Source organism: Camponotus vicinus, unplaced genomic scaffold (assembly GCF_025532165.1).
Source record: "Camponotus vicinus isolate PSW18456_S1 unplaced genomic scaffold, iyCamVici1.0 SCAF_5, whole genome shotgun sequence".
In the NCBI taxonomy this organism is placed as follows: domain Eukaryota; kingdom Metazoa; phylum Arthropoda; class Insecta; order Hymenoptera; family Formicidae; genus Camponotus; species Camponotus vicinus.
This window is the reverse complement of record NW_028141977.1, coordinates 8,086,335-8,105,586: the sequence shown is the minus strand read 5'-3', so window position 1 is coordinate 8,105,586 and position 19,252 is coordinate 8,086,335. Positions and strand designations below refer to the sequence as shown.

At 32.3% G+C, this 19,252-nt stretch overlaps 3 protein-coding genes across 7 annotated transcripts in view; 2 read left to right on the top strand and 1 right to left on the bottom strand.

The window, feature by feature from the left end:
* Notum (palmitoleoyl-protein carboxylesterase notum) overlaps positions 1-12,410 on the top strand; it is a 31,021-nt gene extending 18,611 nt beyond the window's left edge. Inside the window, exons 2-8 of one of the 3 annotated variants that reach the window (XM_083099145.1) lie at positions 7,042-7,411; positions 8,090-8,150; positions 8,241-8,470; positions 9,004-9,213; positions 9,323-9,620; positions 9,791-10,107; positions 10,352-12,410. In XM_083099145.1, the coding sequence (XP_082955271.1) occupies positions 7,042-7,411; positions 8,090-8,150; positions 8,241-8,470; positions 9,004-9,213; positions 9,323-9,620; positions 9,791-10,107; positions 10,352-10,680 (1,815 nt within the window). In that variant the 3' untranslated portion in view covers positions 10,681-12,410. Of the gene's footprint in view, positions 1-7,041; positions 7,412-8,089; positions 8,155-8,240; positions 8,471-9,003; positions 9,214-9,322; positions 9,621-9,790; positions 10,114-10,351 lie in introns of all 3 variants that reach the window. The other 2 variants (XM_083099144.1, XM_083099146.1) reach the window with 2 other exon arrangements.
* The window catches only part of Kair1d (Kainate-type ionotropic glutamate receptor subunit 1D), a 396,680-nt gene that overhangs the window by 365,059 nt on the left and 12,369 nt on the right, over positions 1-19,252 (bottom strand). The gene's annotated exons all lie outside the window — the stretch shown is intronic.
* LOC145971943 (PI-PLC X domain-containing protein 2) lies at positions 13,528-18,758 on the top strand. Of its 2 annotated transcripts, none has more exons than XM_083100046.1 (6): positions 13,528-14,116; positions 14,804-14,986; positions 15,635-15,869; positions 16,385-16,738; positions 17,075-17,262; positions 17,801-18,758. In XM_083100046.1, exons 1-6 carry the CDS (start codon positions 14,089-14,091, stop codon positions 18,160-18,162), a joined length of 1,350 nt encoding a protein of 449 aa, XP_082956172.1. In that variant the 5' UTR covers positions 13,528-14,088; the 3' UTR covers positions 18,163-18,758. The 2 variants fall into 2 exon arrangements, with proteins under 2 accessions (XP_082956172.1, XP_082956171.1); XM_083100045.1 differs by having other exon boundaries at positions 13,529-14,320.

Here is a 19,252-nt window from a genome sequence, read left to right as displayed (position 1 = left end):
TTAATGACACCATCTTATGTCTCCTTTAAAACCATATAACTTTTGTCTGAAACATTTTTTCGTATCTCGCATATTTTTCAAAATATTTGCCTGTTAAGATTAAAATGAATCACCCTGTATATGACAACTGTTACATAGCTGTTATGTGTTATATAACTGTTATATGTTATATATGACAATTGTTACATAGCTGTTATGTGTTATATAATTGTTATATAACTGTTAAATAACAATTATATAACTGTTACTTGGTGTTTGCTTAAGAATGATTTCCCGTGATAAGTTCCGAGAGAATAAAAGCTATCGTCGAGCGTATCCGAAAGAGCGTAATTCTCGGTGCACCTTCACGGAGCCCCCCCGGTCCGCGTCCCACGGGAACGCGCTCGTTAAGTCGCGAGAGTGCGCCGAAAGCTGACGCTTACTTTCGCCAGCCTCCCGAGGAAGGAGCCGCGGCAACACATCCCCACATGCGCGTGCGGTTATGGTAATGCGTGGTTTGCGGTGCGTGTTAGCCGGCCGGCCGGCCCTCGTAATGGTAACGAGACGGTCTCTCACCATCATCATCAACATCCAGACGACGCGATGCGAACGATCAACGACTTACGGGCCGACCAGTAAGACGCACGGCCCTCTCTCAAAGGTGCCGACCGCGATCCGTTCTCTGGCTATTTTTAACCTGTTTTCGTCTCCCTTATGTCCCTCCTCTCCTCTCTCTCTCTCTGTCTCACTGTTTTTGTCTCTCCGTCTCTCTCTTTTTACATCGCATTCTTTAGCTGTATTATGTTTTTAGTAATCAAAAGAAAGGCACACTTCACATTGCCTTTTTTCCCAAAAATCTAGCATTTTAATTATTATTTATAAAAATGAATGATATAAATAGAATAAAAATTTCTGTAAAAAAAACTATAAGAAAATATATGTTTACACATATACAGACACATGTAAATATAAATCAAGATATACGTAATTACATATTTGCACAATATAATTCTGATAGAATCTCTATCGTCTTTTCTCTCACTATTATTACAAATTATTTAAAGTATACATCTCATCTTGAGAAAGAGAGAGAGAGGGGGGAAGGGAAGGGGTAATACGTTTAAATGTATCAATGAATTATGCATATACTTTCACAATTTCATTCTTTCCTATATGACTTAGGGAACCCATGTCCCAGAGTATGAATAAATTTTCCCTCTCTATCCCTTTCTTTCTTCATCGTTCCGTGTGTGTGCATTCGCGCACGCCGCATCGATGGAATGCCACGCATCACCAGCCACGAGAATCAGTCAACCTCTCGAGGCAGAATCAGGTGTGGAATAAATGAATTCGCGACGGCGGAGACGGATCAGCCGGCTCCTTAATCTCGCGGAAGCGAACGTTTCTTTTGTCGACAACGAAATCGTAAAGCAGGGCATTGCCACTTCTGCTCCGATATTGAAGAATCAGATCATTTACTTATGCAAAAAAATTGAAAGGATCGATTGCTTTTTTGTCATATCTTGAAATTGTAAAATGGAGTTTAAATTTTAGCTATTGATGTTAAAATATTAAGAGAATGGTGTTATTTGTAAAATGTTGATATGACTTATAAATAATTGTTGTAAGGTGTTTATGAGAAATACGAGTTATGTCAGCATAATACTAGAGAAATATGAGTTATGTCATAATACTATCATTTTCTTAAAAATTGGCATTGTAAATTTTAAAAATGGAGTCTTAAAAATTTGTAAAACTTTGTAAATACTGCAGTAAGTTCTTTTTCCCTTTTTTAAATTAATATTCCAACAATATATGTAATACACATATTAATACATAACAATAAACATTATTGAAAATTATTAAATATTAAAATTTACTAATATCTTATTTATATTGAAACTTTTATATTCGCGTGCATTCCGCGCGTTTGATAGTTAATAAAAATATAAAATTTAGTGATATAAAAAACAGTTTATTATTTTATTTTTGATAAAGAATTCCGAAAAGCATGCGAATATTAAATCATGTAGAAATTTGAAAAATGTATCGTAGAAATTTCAAGGAAAGAGAGAACTTGTTTACATTTGGGATAAAATAAAAATACAGGGTGTTCCGAAACTAACGCTTGATATTTTAAAGGCAGATTCTCTGGCCAATTTAAAAACGATTTTTCCTCAGGGAAAATGTCGCAGCACTAATAGTTTTCGAGTTATAAACAATTGAAAATAAAGGGTTTTTCGCAAACTAAGGCTTATGGGAATAAAATATTAATAAAGTCACATTCTTTAGTTAATTTTAGGTAGAGTTTACTTTAATAGAATTTTAATTTAAGGCTTAGTTAGAAAGATACATGATGACAAAAATTAGGAATATGCAAAAAATAATGATCTCCCTCGACATTTTCGCTGAGGAAAAATCATTTTTAAATTGGCCAGAGAATCTGCCTTTAAAATATCAAGCGTTAGTTTCGGGACACCCTGTATAAAACGAATAAAATGGTATCATAATATCGGGCAGTGAAGCTGAGTTTTATTAATAATGTGAAAACCGAGATCGGAAATGATCCCAATGGAAAATGTTTTTAATTATTCGTTAATAATTAAAATTTTACTGTATGACTGTTTCAGTTTATGAAATCGTAATGGATGTATTATGATAAAAAAATGTAAATAAAAATATTACCATGTAAAATTCACTTGATAATAGGAAAAATTATTAAATATAGAAGGATTAAAATCGTTTAAATGTGTAAATTTTTCATAATTATTATCTTTTGATGTGTAAGTTATATAATAATATATTAAATAATCTACTTTCTAAAAGTGAATCAGTGTATTATCACTGTAATCAGTGCTGTACTTATAACTGTTTGTAATCAGTGAGTATTTACTGTTTTTCAGTGATAATTCACTGATTCACTCTAGTGAAATTAGTATTATATATACTACTTTCACTAGACTGAATCAGTGTATTATCACTGAAAAACAGTAAATACTCACTGATTACAAACAGTTATAAGTACAGCACTGATTACAGTGATAATACACTGATTCACTTTTAGAGAGTATACTGAGAAAACAATCGAAAATTTAATATTGTATGTATTCTTATTGATAAGAATTCTTCTATTGATTACATCGAATTTTTATTGATAAAAATTCTATATTTCTCCAAAAAAAATTTAATTGTTTAAAATCGACACACACAATCGAGAAAATATAAAATTCTTATCAATAAGAATTCTATACTTCTTCAAAAAAATATCGATTTTTTAAAGTCGATAATTGAGAAAATTTGTAACTTATATATTAAAATTAACAAATTGGATAAATTCCAATAAAATTGTCTCTAATAAATTCTAATTAAATTGTCTCTTATAAGAAATCTTCCGACAAAAATCGTTAAGAAGATATCTTTGTTAAGGAAGATGGCGTTCAAAATTTTGCAGCTAAACTTCTCTCTCTCTCTCCCTCTCCCTCCCTCCATCCCTTCTTTCCTCCCTTCTTCTCTCTCTCTCTCTCTCTCTTGCTATCACGTGTACTCGCGATAACAAAATATCGATCGATGCGCAAATACCCGGAGCTCTTGCACAAATGCCACGAGTGCGTCGCACCTTGCCTCACCTCGCCGTAAAAAGCGCTTCAGATCGTGGTCATTTATCTACGGCGTGATTCATCTCTTTGACTGCGGCGCACGGTATCTTTAAACGTTTTACCTGCTACCAGATTCCCTGCAGCTAGTATATGGTGTGCCGCCGGTCCAAGTAACAGCCATCACTTTGTCGGCCTTTGTCACGGGGATTATGCGCCGGGTGGCAAATTATGACGGACACCTTCACGCCCAGGACACCCTCTAATGCGCCAGCTACAGAGCCGGCAAAAAGAAAGAGAGAGAAACAGAAGGAGAGAAAGAGAGAGGATTGCAAGGGTCCTTAACATATCTTATAGTATGTGTTCCTTGAGAGGAAGCTCTAAATTATGCAAAAGTAGTTCATAGGGTATGTAATTTTAATGGGAGCTATTGTGTCCAGAAAAGAGATGTGATATATTAAATGATGATTGAACGCGAGCGATAAAGTCAATGCAAACTTTGTCGTGAAAAATCGATCTGTCATTTTTCGCATAATTGGATTAAAGAGCGAAATTTTTAAAATTGGCATATTAAGAATGTAACAATTTTTTTTGTTTATAATAACAATTAGTGTTAAATTTATAGCGATGTATCTAAATTTTTATTCATATATTGTTTCCTGGCTATTTATATGAAATTATGAAACTTATAGCTTAAAAAAATAATCATTAAGTTATTATTAGGATTGAAATGTGTGATCAATTTATTAACAAAAAAATTATCATTAGATATTAAATTTACAATTACAAATTTACATTATAAAAAACAAATCGTACGGCTTTAAAATCATAAGAAAAAAACAGTAAATGTAACAGATCGCAAAAAATGGAAACATTTGCGGTAAGGTAATATTACCGAACCATATCCTCGGATTCAAGACGGCTTTTCAACCCTCTTTTCTCGATAGTTCTTGAATATCCTCGCTCGGAGCATAACATAGAACTACCCTTCGGGAACTCAGCTCGACACTCCAGCGAACTGATTTACGGTATAATAAAGCGGTTAAACGCAAAATGGAAGCTCACCCGTCCGAGAGTCTACTTTATTTACAACCTTCCTGAAAGTTCCGATTCAACGCGGATTTTTGAAATCGCTTCGAGTCTATCGCAACGTTTTCCCGATAATTCGTATTATGTAATATATATAAAAATGACGGGAAGGAATCATACTATTTTTAGTCACTTAACAATAACAGAGGAAAGTTACCTCCGATATTTAGCATCGATAAACCGTAAAATGTTTTTTCCTCGATTATCTTTAATTTCGTAAGAAATTTGAAATATTATATCATGCTGATATTTTGAACAATCGAACAATTTAAAAATTTTGTATGGGTTGGCGAAAAAAATAAAACGATTCGGAGAATTTCTTTTGTTGTCTTACATAAGAAATTATGTAAGGAAAAGATTTTCTTCTACTAAAATAAACTTTAAATTTTATCAAAAAAATGGTTTAGAAATGGTTTTAAATATCTAAAAAAATATGAAAATAATTAAATTGCATAATAACAATAATTAACAATTACAAATTAGACATTTAATTTTTCGACATTTATGTTTCTAAGAACTTTTTTCATTATAAAAAACATTATTAGAAAATGATTGTTGTATATGTGCAAAGATGTGTATGTGTGTGTCAAAGGTTAAAAGAAGTAATTACATCTGACAGTATGTTTTTTATTATCTTTTAAGGGAATAAAAAATAACCTGTGTTGTGAAATCTAGTTGGTATAGATTTATAAAGATTTTTGATAGTATAAATTTTTGTAATTTAGACAATATAGATGACATTACTTAATATTTTAACTAAATTAGAAATTGAAATATTTCTATTAAAAAATCCTTAAAAATCTTAAATTATAAAAAGTACTCCATTATTTATATTATTTTTATTTACGTATTTTTCAAGCTTAATTTCCTTACAAACTCTTAATTTGTCAATCGATCTAAAAAATCCACGATCTAAAAAATATCGTTTAAAAATTATTCAATTAATCAGACTTTATAATTGAGAGAAATTTCATTTAGTTTTTTTTCGATTTTATGGATGTATATGGATATAATTAAGTTTCATAATTTTTATCGCGAGAAAAATGAGACGAAGGAACAGTCAATTTCAAGGATTATAATATATCATATTGATAAAATTCCAAATTAGACATTCGCTTTTCCGACTAACCGCGAGAAAATTAGACCGATGATCGACGGTCGCGGAAAACCACGACATCGCGCGGCGCAAATTCTTTTCGCGGCATCGATGCAAAGGCAAAGAGGAAAGAGTAGTGAACTTCCTTTCCTTTTTGCTTCCGTTGCTTCGTATGAAGCGGAACCCAATTCGCTGTTTGCGGCCCATTATGCCCGATCATAATTGCGTCGCAACAACGTTTCTCCTTCCTACTATCCGCAATGTTGGCGGCGGCCTTTCATCTTGGTCCGAGATCGAGACCGAGCTTCTGTTTCCGAGGTGTTTCCGCCGCCGGCTACCGTTCTGGAAGCTGGAACTTGATCTTAAGTAGTCGCTTTCGTGAAAGAAAGACAGGAGGCCGAGGGACGATGGAGGAACGTTGTTGCGGTAAAACACGTCAAGAACACCGACAGAGATGGTAGCCGGACGCGGGATAGAGAGGGAGAGTGGCGCCGTGTAACTCAGCGTTGTTTTTATCGTCGTTTTTTAAATTATTCCCGCGGTTGCTCGTTTGTTATGTAGCAGCTCGATGTATCGGCCCGATATCGACGATATGTTCGTACAAAACTCGCCGAAAAAAAAGAACAAGTTCATTCACAACAATCGAGGAGAACATATTGATGAATATTAATTATTTGAATAATATTCGATAAAATATTTGCGAATGAGATCCAATATGCAATTATTATGTGTGTTTTTTGCGGCAATTTTACTAATAAAATTAGATTTTCTATGCAAATAAAATAATTGAAGCAGTTTGCAGTTTAATGACGACTCTCATAACTTCTTTAAGCCCCGAGACTTAAAATCATTAAAATTTTACTAATCAACAATATTATAGGATATGCAAAAATTAGTATTTTGAAAGATATCAATATAAAAAGTATTAATAATTTCCTTGCCAACATGTCTACGAATTTGAATTGGCAGTAAAAATATAATAGTTCTGTGAGTGCTGCTTTCGATTTTAAATATTTGTATGTGAAAAATATTAAAAATCTCATATGATAAAAAATCATTCTTCATATTTAACACGAAAATTATTTTGATATTACGCTAGATATTGGGTAAAAGTAATAATTTTATTTGTGTGTATTTCTTCTCTGATATTATTTTCAAAGAAGTCTCCGTCCAACAAAATTTATTTCGCAAGTAGGAAGTTTGATCAATTAAAGACTTCTAAAATAGAGAAGGCAGATAAATTTCGATACGTTATATCGAGATTTTTCATACTTCGTGTTTTAGATTATACCGTGCCTAGTGGCTTTGATCCTAACGATAGCTGCCGAGGACAAGTTCACGAATACGGTCTCGATTTCCTCGAGCTCGCCGACAGAGTATCCGAGCAACACGATACAGAAGCTGATAAGCATCTTGGGGAAGTATGGACTAGATGATCAGAGGGGCCTGAAGAGGGTGTACCTAAGCAACAAGTTGATTACTTGCAATGACGGATCGCAGGCCGGTTTCTACCTACGAAAGTCCCACGGCTCCAGGCGTTGGATCATGTACCTGGAGGGCGGCTGGTATTGCTACGATGAAAAGAGCTGTAGAGCCAGATGGATGCGAGTACGGCATCTGATGACATCAACGCAGTGGCCCGAGATACGCGATGGTGGGTGATCGCTCGATCGCTTATAATTATACGTCGCGCGGAACGGAAATGATTTTCCGCTCGTGCATCCGAGCATCGAAGCTCGCACTGCATCGTAAACTAATTTATGTGATCCTCCATGATGAATGCGCGTTCTTGAACGGACGCATTACCTCGCACGGTTTATTTCAATAATATATGTTGTGCGATGCAAGTCAATATATAAGAATATGTCGTGTTATAGATAGTAATTTATTTATAATGATAACGTCAATCCCATTTTCTATAAGACTCATATATATCACATATAATTATCCCAATTATTATCGATATTAACGTAAAAATTTATGTAGAGGATGTACAGGATGTACAGGATCTAATTATTATCAAACATTCTTTCATTGATTTTATAATTTAATAATCTACTTTCAGTTAATATTAAATATCTCTCGGAAATTAAGTCTTAAAATAAATCTCTGCTCGAAAAGATTAGATTAAAATTAATTGAAAAATAAGATCTTTTTATTCATAATCTGAAGATTTAACTTGGCACTGTAAATTTTAATATTTAATAACAACAATGTCTTTTTCACTCTGTCTCCAATATTTGTAAAGGGATGATTCTGAATTTATACACATATATATTGCCACTGACTGCCAAAATAAAATGTACAATTACAGAATTACAATTTCTTTCAGTGGGTGGAATACTCTCGCCGAATCCCGACGAGAATCCATTCTTTTGGGGTGCGAATCACGTGTAGGTATTGTCCATCGCATAATCGACCTCGTGTTGCTCCGCCACAAGATTTTTCCGATTTTAACGATGCCGTCGTTGCTGTTTCCACAGTTTCGTTCCTTACTGCACGAGCGACAGCTGGAGCGGCACCAGGGCATTCAGAACACCAGACGACATGTTTTCGTTCATGGGGGCAGAGATCGTGGTCCAAGTCGTCCGGGACTTGGTTCCCCTTGGCCTCGAAAACGCGAGCGCTTTTCTTCTGGCCGGCAGCAGCGCAGGCGGCACTGGTGTCATGCTGAATCTGGATCGCGTGCAAAATCTGGTGCATCACGAATTGGGTATGACGCATCCCGATCTATTTATCAATTAATTTTCCTAATTACACGGATCTCGACGTCATTATTGATAATGGTCGTAATTTTCTCGGTAATAAATATTTATTGTTCAACAAATTAGTTGTCGGGCGAGTCAGCATCAGTAATGAGAATCATTATGAGTCGTGAATATTTATTATCAATATTATCGTTAAAACAAATCATATTTTATGAGTGGCCTCTTTTATATATTATTTGATACCGACATTAAGGTAGAATTAATTTTTGTACGTCAATCTCTGTATTTTTAATATAAATCACTGAATAAATGTATGATTTTTTCAATATTCTCTATGGGAATTTTTAAAATTAATGTTGTTAAATAAAAGTAGCCTATAAGATATCAGACTTCAGATCTCAAATATTTTCAAGATTAAAAGAAAAAATATTTTCAAACATTTCTGTATACGAGTTCGTTAATTTACTTTAAATACTTTAATTACTTGTAATTATCGATATATAAAAGTGATAAGATTTATCTATCATATATCGCATAGGCTTGAGGCACGTTGCTATACGCGGTGTGTCAGATTCTGGATGGTTCCTCGATAGAGTGCCTTACCCTCCAAAAGGCTTGTCGCCTGTCGATGCGATACAAAGTGGGATGGAATTATGGAAGTCTCGGATGCCTCACAATTGCGTGCTTAAATACCCTAAGGAACCATGGAGATGTTTCTTTGGATATCGACTCTATCCTACTTTGTCCGGTGAGTTTTTATTTTGCGTATTATGAAGAATTTGGCAACTGAAACTATATAAAATAGAAATTATAAAATGTCTCGAGAGAAAGTTTCAAACTTTTGTTTAACATTTTAGCGCCATTGTTTGTCTTTCAATGGATATTCGATGAGGCACAGATGAGAGCCTACAATGTAGCTGCACCATTGACAAGAGAGGAATGGGATTATATACACAAAATGGGCGACAGTTTGCGGCATACATTAGAAAATGTTACAGCGGTCTTTGCCCCGAGTTGTATTAGTCATAGCGTTCTGACGAAGAGAGATTGGAAGATGATTAAGGTAGACGAAGTTTCCTTTGCACAGGCATTATTCTGTTGGGATCACATGCCGATCGGAAACAAGAATCATCGCAAGAACAATATGTACAATAAGTAAGTAATCCCGCTGTGATATGATTACATCATCGAACGAAAACAAAGAAAATCGATATTGCATTGTCGAAAAAATATTTGCATCGCTAGTTACTTCTCTCGAGATCAACAAATAAATCAATAACGATTGATGATACCTCGAAGGTATAATGTTTTTTGTTTTGCTGTAGCACTCACTCGCAAATCGAAACCAATCAACCGTGCGGGAAGTCGCTGAAGAAGCTATTGCGTTCTGGTATCAGAAAGGGAAATGGCACTTCGATCGAAGGTGGAAAAAGCAAAGCTGGATCTTCCAGGGAAACGCAAAAAGTTCGATTGTCTGCCATTGACAAAACACTGAGGAGAAGACTGGCATCCGGCTCGATTCAAGAACGGGAGAATAAGAAGAGACGTAGAAGGAAACACAAAGCCAGAAGAGAGAGAAAGGAGAGAAAGAGGGCTAAAGAGGAGAGGCTAAAGAAGAAAGAAAAGAACGAGCGAAGAAAAGGTGCTGGTACGGTTTAGCAGAGCGCAAACATGTTTTGAATCTCGTTCAACAACAGTCGACATTCTTTGAATAGTTATTTAGTTAGCTGGTTCATGCAATTTTATAGAAACAGTTGATCTAAAACTCATTTGCATTTCATCCGCGGTGAAATTAAAATCTCGAAATTATTATTAATTCACCAAAAATTAATTTTTTACGCGATTTGCATTAACGAGCATTTTTTTCATGCAAAATCTTCTCGCAGGTCGTCGCAAACAAATTAACGGCAACAATCATACGGTCATATTTAACGGCACCAGACCGCAGCGATCGGTAATACCGTCGAACGAACGGAAGTGCTTCAAGGACTGCCATTTCCGTATGATCGAACGCTGTACTTGGCCGCAATGTAACCACAGCTGTCCCAAGTTGCATAATCCCTTTACGGGCGAGGAAATGGATCTTATCGAATTGCTCAAGAGCTTCGGTCTGGACATGAAAAGCGTCGCGAACGCTCTCGGTATTGACATACATACGTTGATTAGTATGGATCAAGAGAAGTTAGTGAATCTTCTAACACAACGCGCAAACTAGCAAGAGCATTCTGTTGTAACGATTATGCAGGATGCTCCTGCTTGCTTTACCAAGATCTCCGTTGGCGTTTCCGAAAAGTTAAATAGATATATACATACAATTCGAAATATGTACATATCATATGTTTCATGACGTGGAAGGCGATTTGTATCAATGGTCTCGTCGGAGAGCAACAATGTTACAGTACTTAAATTCAAGAGAATATATCACTGTTAATAGTTTCGGAATTAAAAGCAGTAAACATCTGCGAAAAATTATACGTATAGGTATTTAAAAATAAAATAACTTGTCTTATCCTCTTTTTAATATAACGACAAATTAAGAATGAATAAATTAAAATTCAATATTCGCATTATACCATTTTACGGTATTAATAAACAGTATTGCAGTTGTATAACTGCCGAATATATATTTAAACGAAGCTCGAGAAAATATAATGTTTTTTTGAGCTTGCATATTTTCATGTTGGATATTTTTGCGTATTATATGTAAACTTAAAATGAAAACTGCCATTTTTATTAAATTCGCGTTTAGAAATAGACAAAATATATAATTTTTTTGTGATAGGCAGCATTTAAAGAGCGATATCGGCACATTTGAATTAGAGATACATCACACATACAACCAAAATGAGAAGAATCTTTGATAGTACGTTTCCAGAACTCATCCTCGAACAATAAAGCCAAAAGAATAGAGATTCCGATTGGCCTTATCGTCAAGGGAAGACGAAAGTTCTGATATGTAGAAAGTGTATATTTTATTATAATTGTACGATTACACGAATATTTTAATTTATTATAGTTATAAGCAAAACTAATCAATCACGTAACCGTATGTTCTACAATTTAATTTACATGGCGTACAGTTTATCACTGAAATCAAGACAAGAATGCTATTTTAGAACAGAACTTTCAATCTTATATTTGTTCGAATGCAATACTTTTCATTTTAAGATTGTTCATTATCATCATTTTTTATTAAAAAGAGCCTTTTCTTTAAATATATCTCAATATATTTTTGTGCTCACCACTAGATCAGTTACAGATTTAATTTCCATATCATTTGAGATTGTTTAAATTACACGCACGAAAAACTGTACGAACGATCTTTCAAATGGGACTGATTTTCTCATATAATGTTGGCACGGAAATTTGTCAACAAACAAAAGGTTAAACGACCGACAAAGTAGCTTCATAGACTGATTAAATTATCTACCTCAACGAATCAAATTGTATTAACGTCCTTCATGTACTATAATCGTCAATTTACTATAATCATCATAATAAGAACAGTTATTGTAAATTAATGCGCGTAAAGTATATTGTACCTATGTTTTATGTAAATAATAGAGGTAATGCGTTATTTATTTAACGTAGCATAGTCCGTCGTAATTGCTGCGACATATAATTTTTCAACGTGTGCGTATTATATGTGATATATATATAAAACATATTGGCAGTATTAATGGAAAGTATTGTAGTTAAATTTTAATTTTTTAGGAGAATTATTTCCACAATAATTTCCTCCTCGAAAGTATTTTATTTAAAATTTTAGATATATAAATAAAAATAAAATATTAATTTAATATGAGACGCGCACATGGATTAGAGTCACGATACTTTTTTGATATTCGATTCATAAAATAATATCGAAAAATAATATTGTGTAATTAAAAATGTTCAAAAATGCAGTCAATACTTTTCATTGGTTTGAAACCAATTCGATTGACATCGAATAATATCGATATTGATATTCAATTGTAAATTATATTTTACGATTTAATTTATTCTTTTTCTCTCTCTCTCTCTTTCTGTCTTTCTCTTTTTCTCTGTCTTTTTAAATTATAATCAAGATATATATATATATATATATATATATATATATATATATATATATATATAACTGATATGATTTCTATATATTTAACTTTTATTTATGTATATCGTATAATATGCAACATTTAAAATTAATTTTTTAGAGAGAAAGAGAGAGAGAGGAGCATGACACTGTAAATAAATTGTATATCTGTTGTATTGAGTTGAGGTTAATCTCATTTATTTGTATTATTTATTAATCATTTTTGTCTTATGTGTACAGATGAATAACTTTTAATAAAATTCACATATATATTATGTATATTTGATATCTCTATTATATTTCATAATTCAAATAAAGATATATATTTTTAATTATTTTTATAATTGTAATGGAAAGCTCTCTTATAAAGGAGAACTTTTATTATCGAAACATTTCAATCGCGAAACTCATAACGAATCCTACAAACTACATTACAAAATATTGTATGTATTATATATGTTGCAATGCGAAACCGACAGACATATGCGATTTATAACATACTCGCGATCGACCCAAATGTAGCTTCACCATGAAATATCCTAAAATGTCGAACGATAAATCGCGTTCTATACACGTTCGGCCTCTACCTGTACGTAACGATTAGCCTATTTGCTCTCACGACGCGTTCCCTCCTGACACACAGTGTCCCCTGCGCACGATGTACGAGGGCGATAATTCAATGTAGAAATTGAATCCGCTCTTCCAACCCTCGCCCCCCACCGATCGGTCGGATGAGCTCGCATCCATCGGCGGTTCTCCCTCGAAACTATATATTTTACGAGGGCGTATGCAGGAAATGGTATTTAATGTCGACAGATCAGACCGGGTCTGACCCCGGCTGTATGCACGTAGCTGATAATCAATGTGATGGAGAGGCGGACGTGAGGGAAGAGAGAAGGAAAACGAGCGGACCCTGGTCCCTCCAATTGATGTGTCCGAGGAAGTGACGGAAGCGCAATACGCTTGAATGTCTCATAAACGGGCTCTGTATTAAACTACTCCGGTTACTGGCAGCTCGTTCGACTGTCCATCGTTCAGTCACTGGGTTGTCCACCGCGCCTGCGAATATATGTATTCGTTTTTCGCACGATTTTCATTTCGCGCGGTTCGGGATTTCTCAATGCGATGATAATGTTTCGCCTGATCGAGAGATCCTTGTATGGCAAAAGTGAGACGTGATTGGAGGAATCGAAAAAACCGAGCGTTATCGTTATTGAATGTGGTGGTAGAGGAGAATTGTATTTTTAAACTGCACACGTTTTCCATTGCACACGGATAATTTTTCACTCGCGGAGAGATTGGGGATGAATTTTCAATACAGAACACGGGGCACTATTATCAATGATGGATAAATTTGATGGCGAGTCCATTCTTGCTTAACCACGTTTAAAAAGAAAAACGAAAATTGGAAGATAGAAAAAGGGATATAGAAATAAAAAAAACATTTTCCTATGTTTTTTTAAATTTTCTATACTTTGAACTTTTTTTCCTGATGTATTCTGCACAGAAAATAGTTTTCCAAGAGTAAAAAATTATTTAACGAAGATTTATATGAACGAAAATTCATATATATTGGTGTGTAAGTAGCAAATTTCGAAAACTTTAAAGGCTCTCGTATCAATCGTTATGCTTGAACAAATAAAAAACTGTCTGATTAAAACACGAGCGCACAATTACTGATATTGGAAGATTAAAAGTAATAGATAAATAATTACGATCAAAATTTTATCCATTATGCAAAAAGAAATTGTTCTGCTGCTTCTTCATGTTTTCTGTAACACTGGTGAGAATAAAATAATTATACTATTAAATTATGCTATTTAATTAATTATTCTATTTATGATATAATTTTTTTAGCTTTTTTTAGTATTTTTTTTATAAATATAAAATGATGTATTAAATGATTTTAAACAAGTATTTTTATATATATATTGAGGGAAAATATCCATATCAATGAAAAATTATATAATATTACAAATATATGAAAAAAATAAATTATTTTTACAGTCAGTTTTATAATTTAAATAAATGTACTATTTTTTGTTTAAATGTTATAAAAGAAAATATGAAAAGAATATAAAGAAAATATGAAAATATATAAACTGTTATTAATATTTATGTGTCTATGTTTGCTTTCTTGTTCAAAATTCTCTATGTGAATATTTTTATCTAGTACTTTTTTTAAAATATTATTTAACATCAAGTTATTGTAAATGAGTGATATTGCGTCGTGTCTCTCTAATTATATTTCTAATTTTGCTTTTAGCATTGGCAGGACAATGTGGAAAAGTGTGGCTCACAGTTTCCTCTTTGTGGAGACCAATTGCTGCTTCCGACAAAGTGGTCGACGCAGAATTAGAAATAAATTGGGAATTTGATTGTCTAGTGGGCACAAAATTTCCAAATATCGAGATCAAGGCGTTCACTGCTGACCCGTTAGCAGCACATAGTAATAAATTTTGTATTTGCGTATTATATTCCGTTACTAAAAGATAGCGATTGGATCAAATCAAAACTAACATATATATATATATATATATATATATATATATATATATATTGTATATTTAAATATATATATATATATATATATATATTTATTTATTTATTTATTTATTTAAGTCCATCCAAAAATCCAAAAATATACAGTAACTGTTATCTCAATTTATTATAAAATATAAAAATATAACACATGATACACAGAACGCAATAGTTTCTAATTGTTGTAAATAAATAATTAATTCGTTTCTTTTAGAAAAATACTGTTAACAAAGTTTGAGATTTATAAGTTTATCTTGCCGTCATCTTTCACTGATTGCTTAATACAAATCGCCAGCTTATGCGCGTTGAAGCGCTTTGAGCTCGTCGTTTAAAACTTGTTCGCTAAGTCTCTCTTCCGCCTATCGCATTCAATTTGAAAACACTGATCCGTTCGAAATGAATCCCCCGATAGTTTTGAATCGTTTTCAATCCGATTTATCTTACAGAATGAATCGTCATAAAATCGAACGCATCAATGTTTTATCATATTTTCTCACGATAAATCTATCGAATTTTGGATAAAGAAAAACTTGTAGATCCAATTTATTTGTTCCAGATAAAATGATAAGGCCTGAATTGGTCTTGACTACCTTATGGCAAAGTCCGCGAGGATATTTCAGGACAAATATTACAGTCGGTCGGCCACCGTTACCAGGAGGATGGGATACAAAAGATGGAGCAACTCTTCCAGGACCACATTGTCTTAATTATTATGCAATTCTTTATAAAGATGGTCACATGCTCTCCATGACTTGTTTACAAATTTGGCCGACTTGGATGTATGATTTGAGGTAATTTTTTTATCTTTAAGTATATATAACGAGTTATCGGCGTTATCGCTCTTCCAAAACAAGTTTCCAAACAAGTTTCCAAAACAACTTATTTTCCCAAACGAGTTAATAATTATTTTACATAAATATTTATTAACTCGTTTAGGAAGATAAATTGTTTTGGAAACTTAAGAGCGATAACATCGATAACCCATTATATAGACTTAAAGATTAAAAAATTACATTTTTAAATTATAAAAAGGTATTTAAATAATAAATAAAGCACAGAAAATAATGTAAAAAATTGAAGAATTAAGAAAAAATTGATTACAAATATCAATCTTTAGTAGACGTGAATATTAATTATTTAACAGTTAATATATGTAATAAATGTTTGAATATATATATATATATATATATTATTGTGCATTATTATATTAATTTGGTTAATTTGATCAATAATAATTATACACAAGTTTGTTTAATGATTATCTACTATTTTAATATCGAAAAAATGTTTCCTTATGTTACCGAAGGAGAGAAATCGGCATGCTTCCTATCGGCAGTCTAATGATACCCGGGACACATAATTCTGGTTGTTACAAACATGGAGATCTGACGCGCCGGGATGCCTTTCAACGATACTTACTAACGCAAGATCGCGACGTTTGGACGCAATTGGTGCACGGCATCAGATATTTGGATATCAGAGTTGGATATTATCCATCGATTCCGAACGGCACCGCACTCGACGAAGAAGGCAATCATGTAAATAGATTTTGGGTCAATCACGACGTCATTCGCATTACACCTCTTTCGGAGATCATAAAAGACGTGAGAAACTTTTTAGACGCGGCGAGAGGTGAAGTTGTTATTATGGATTTTCATAGGTAAGTCGCGATTGCATAAGATTATCTCAGTTGTCTAGAATATTGCATTATGGTTTTTAAATTTACGCAGGCGTGCATTTATTCTAAGTGAAATTCGCATTATTTTCCCTGTAAAGTAAATAGTTAAGGAAATGATATTACAAGAAATTAGCAAAAATGATTAAATATATATAACGTTAACGAATTGTCACTTTTGTTCAAATTATAACTTTCACATATTTAAATTTATCTTCTTGTATTTGTTGAAAATGTTAATAAAATTATTTCATTAATAAATATATTTTATATTCGGAATCTACATATATAATAATAATTAATACAGAAATTAATAAATAGATTTCCCGTGGGCTTCGAAGGTAGACCAAACAGACATCGAAAATTGATAGCCATTTTACATCAAGAATTCGAAGGATTAATTTTGAAACCAGACAGAGGGGTCGAAGGCTTAGGACCAACATTAAATGATATCTGGACCGGCGGGAAGAGATTAATTATTTGTTATGGCGATAAACATATAGTAAATGGTAAAACATTTTTTATCATTTTTCTAACATATAAAAATATATAAAAAAATAAATATTTTATAAAAAATAAATATTTTTAAAAAATAATTGTTTTAATATATTAAGCATTGAATTTTTTTAATATCACGAATATTTAGATATAGATTATTTTATTATGAAATTAAAAATTTTATAGAAGTGTACAATTATATTAAAAATGTGATATTTTATAAAATATATAGTAAATATATAGTAAGTATATTTAATGACTTCTTTTAACAAAAATTTCCAGTAATTGCAGCATAAAACATTGCAATTACATTACGACAATGTTCTATGCTACATTAGCTTAGTTGAATTGAATTTATATTCTTTACAAAATTGTTTAAAATTTAATAAAATAATTCCCTTCTCGTTTCAAATTGAAAATTACTCAAATATGGCTTACAACTTTTAATTGAATTTAAAAAGATTTTTCTGTTAATATGTAGCCAACAAGTTTAATTAACTCAAATCAAGTATTTAATTAATAATCTATACATAATTATTTTTAATCTAGACTACGACTGGCTATGGCCACCCTTGACGCAAGTATGGGGCAATCAACAAACCGTGGAGGGTTTATTCGAGTACTTGGACGAAGAGATTTTGGGATCAAAAAGACGCAAGAATAGTCAAAATCCATTGTGGGCAGTAATGGCAGAACTGACGCCATTCCCATTAGATATTTTCTTTAATCTATCCGGCGGACTTCGGCAGATGGCTGATTCTGTTAATCGAAATCTTACGGTCAAGTTTCAAGAGGAGTGGTGGAAGGAAACGAATATCGTGGCTACAGATTTTTTCCTCGGAAACGATTTAATCTGGGTATCCAGAATGTCAAACATAAAGAAAAGTAACATCGCACAATGGCGTTTATAGTCAATATGTAAAATTATATTGATAGCAAAATCATTTTTTGTTTTAAAAAAAGCAATTAAAATAAAACGATCGTTTCCACACACATTAAACTTTTTCATAAATTATATTACAGATAAAATAATGTATGTTGAAATAAATTGATATTTACAAGCGATTAATTATACGAAATTTACAAGAAACGCAGGACACTAACTCATTTGTCTATTATTTATATAATTGTAAGGAGAGAAAGAAAGGAAGAAAAAGTGAAAAGAAAAAGAGAGAGAGAAAATGCTTAAACATTATTAATATAATTGTTTAAATAAATTTGATATAATATATAAGCAAAAAATACTAATGATAGATTAATGCTAGATATTGAATGCTTAATAAATATATGTATTGTATTGCATACAGTGTATGCAACGCAATCTGCAGTGACTTCGCAAATAAAAATTTCGCGTTTTTTATTTGAATTTTATTTAAATAAGGCGTGAAAAATATGTGAACTTATAATTAGCGAATTATTTTTCCCATGGAATTAAATATTACTACATAAGCTGTTATAAAATAAACTTGTAATATACTCATAATTAACGAGATAAAATCTTTATTGTGGAAAATCATGATTTCTTATTTGGTGTAATTTTCAAAACTTTTCTTTTTATAAGTATCCTTATTATTGTGATTCTAGTTATATACATTGTTTTTGGTGGTTTAATTGTAAGAAAGAAACTGCTTGTTTAAAAGAATAGATCTTATCCGACTAATCCGATTAACCGACAGAAATCCTTTTGTTTTTAAGATCAAGCTTTTCGAGATTTCAAAGCTATTTATGCTTTTGTTGCATTCTCTTAAACTGAATCGATGAAAATATCACTTATTAAATTAGTGATATTAAAAATAATATTTCGTTGATTTACAATAAAAATATTTACAATTTATTTCTCCATCTTATGTCTTATATGAAATTTCACTGAAAAATCAGTAATAATCATATATATTCAAAAGATAGTTTTGAAAACTTTTTTTATATTTTTTGAATTTCAATTTTTTTGGGGAGCCATTACATATACATATCTGAAATAAAATATTAATATTGGAATTCACG

Coding starts and splice junctions, on each gene's coding strand:
- LOC145971943 (XM_083100045.1), top strand. CDS start 14,272: ATGCAAAAAGAAATTGTTCTGCTGCTTCTTCATGTTTTCTGTAACACT. Junction 14,987..15,634: donor TGACCCGTTAGCAGCACATA/GTAATAAATTTT, acceptor TATTTGTTCCAG/ATAAAATGATAAGGCCTGAA. Junction 17,263..17,800: donor CGATAAACATATAGTAAATG/GTAAAACATTTT, acceptor TTTTTAATCTAG/ACTACGACTGGCTATGGCCA.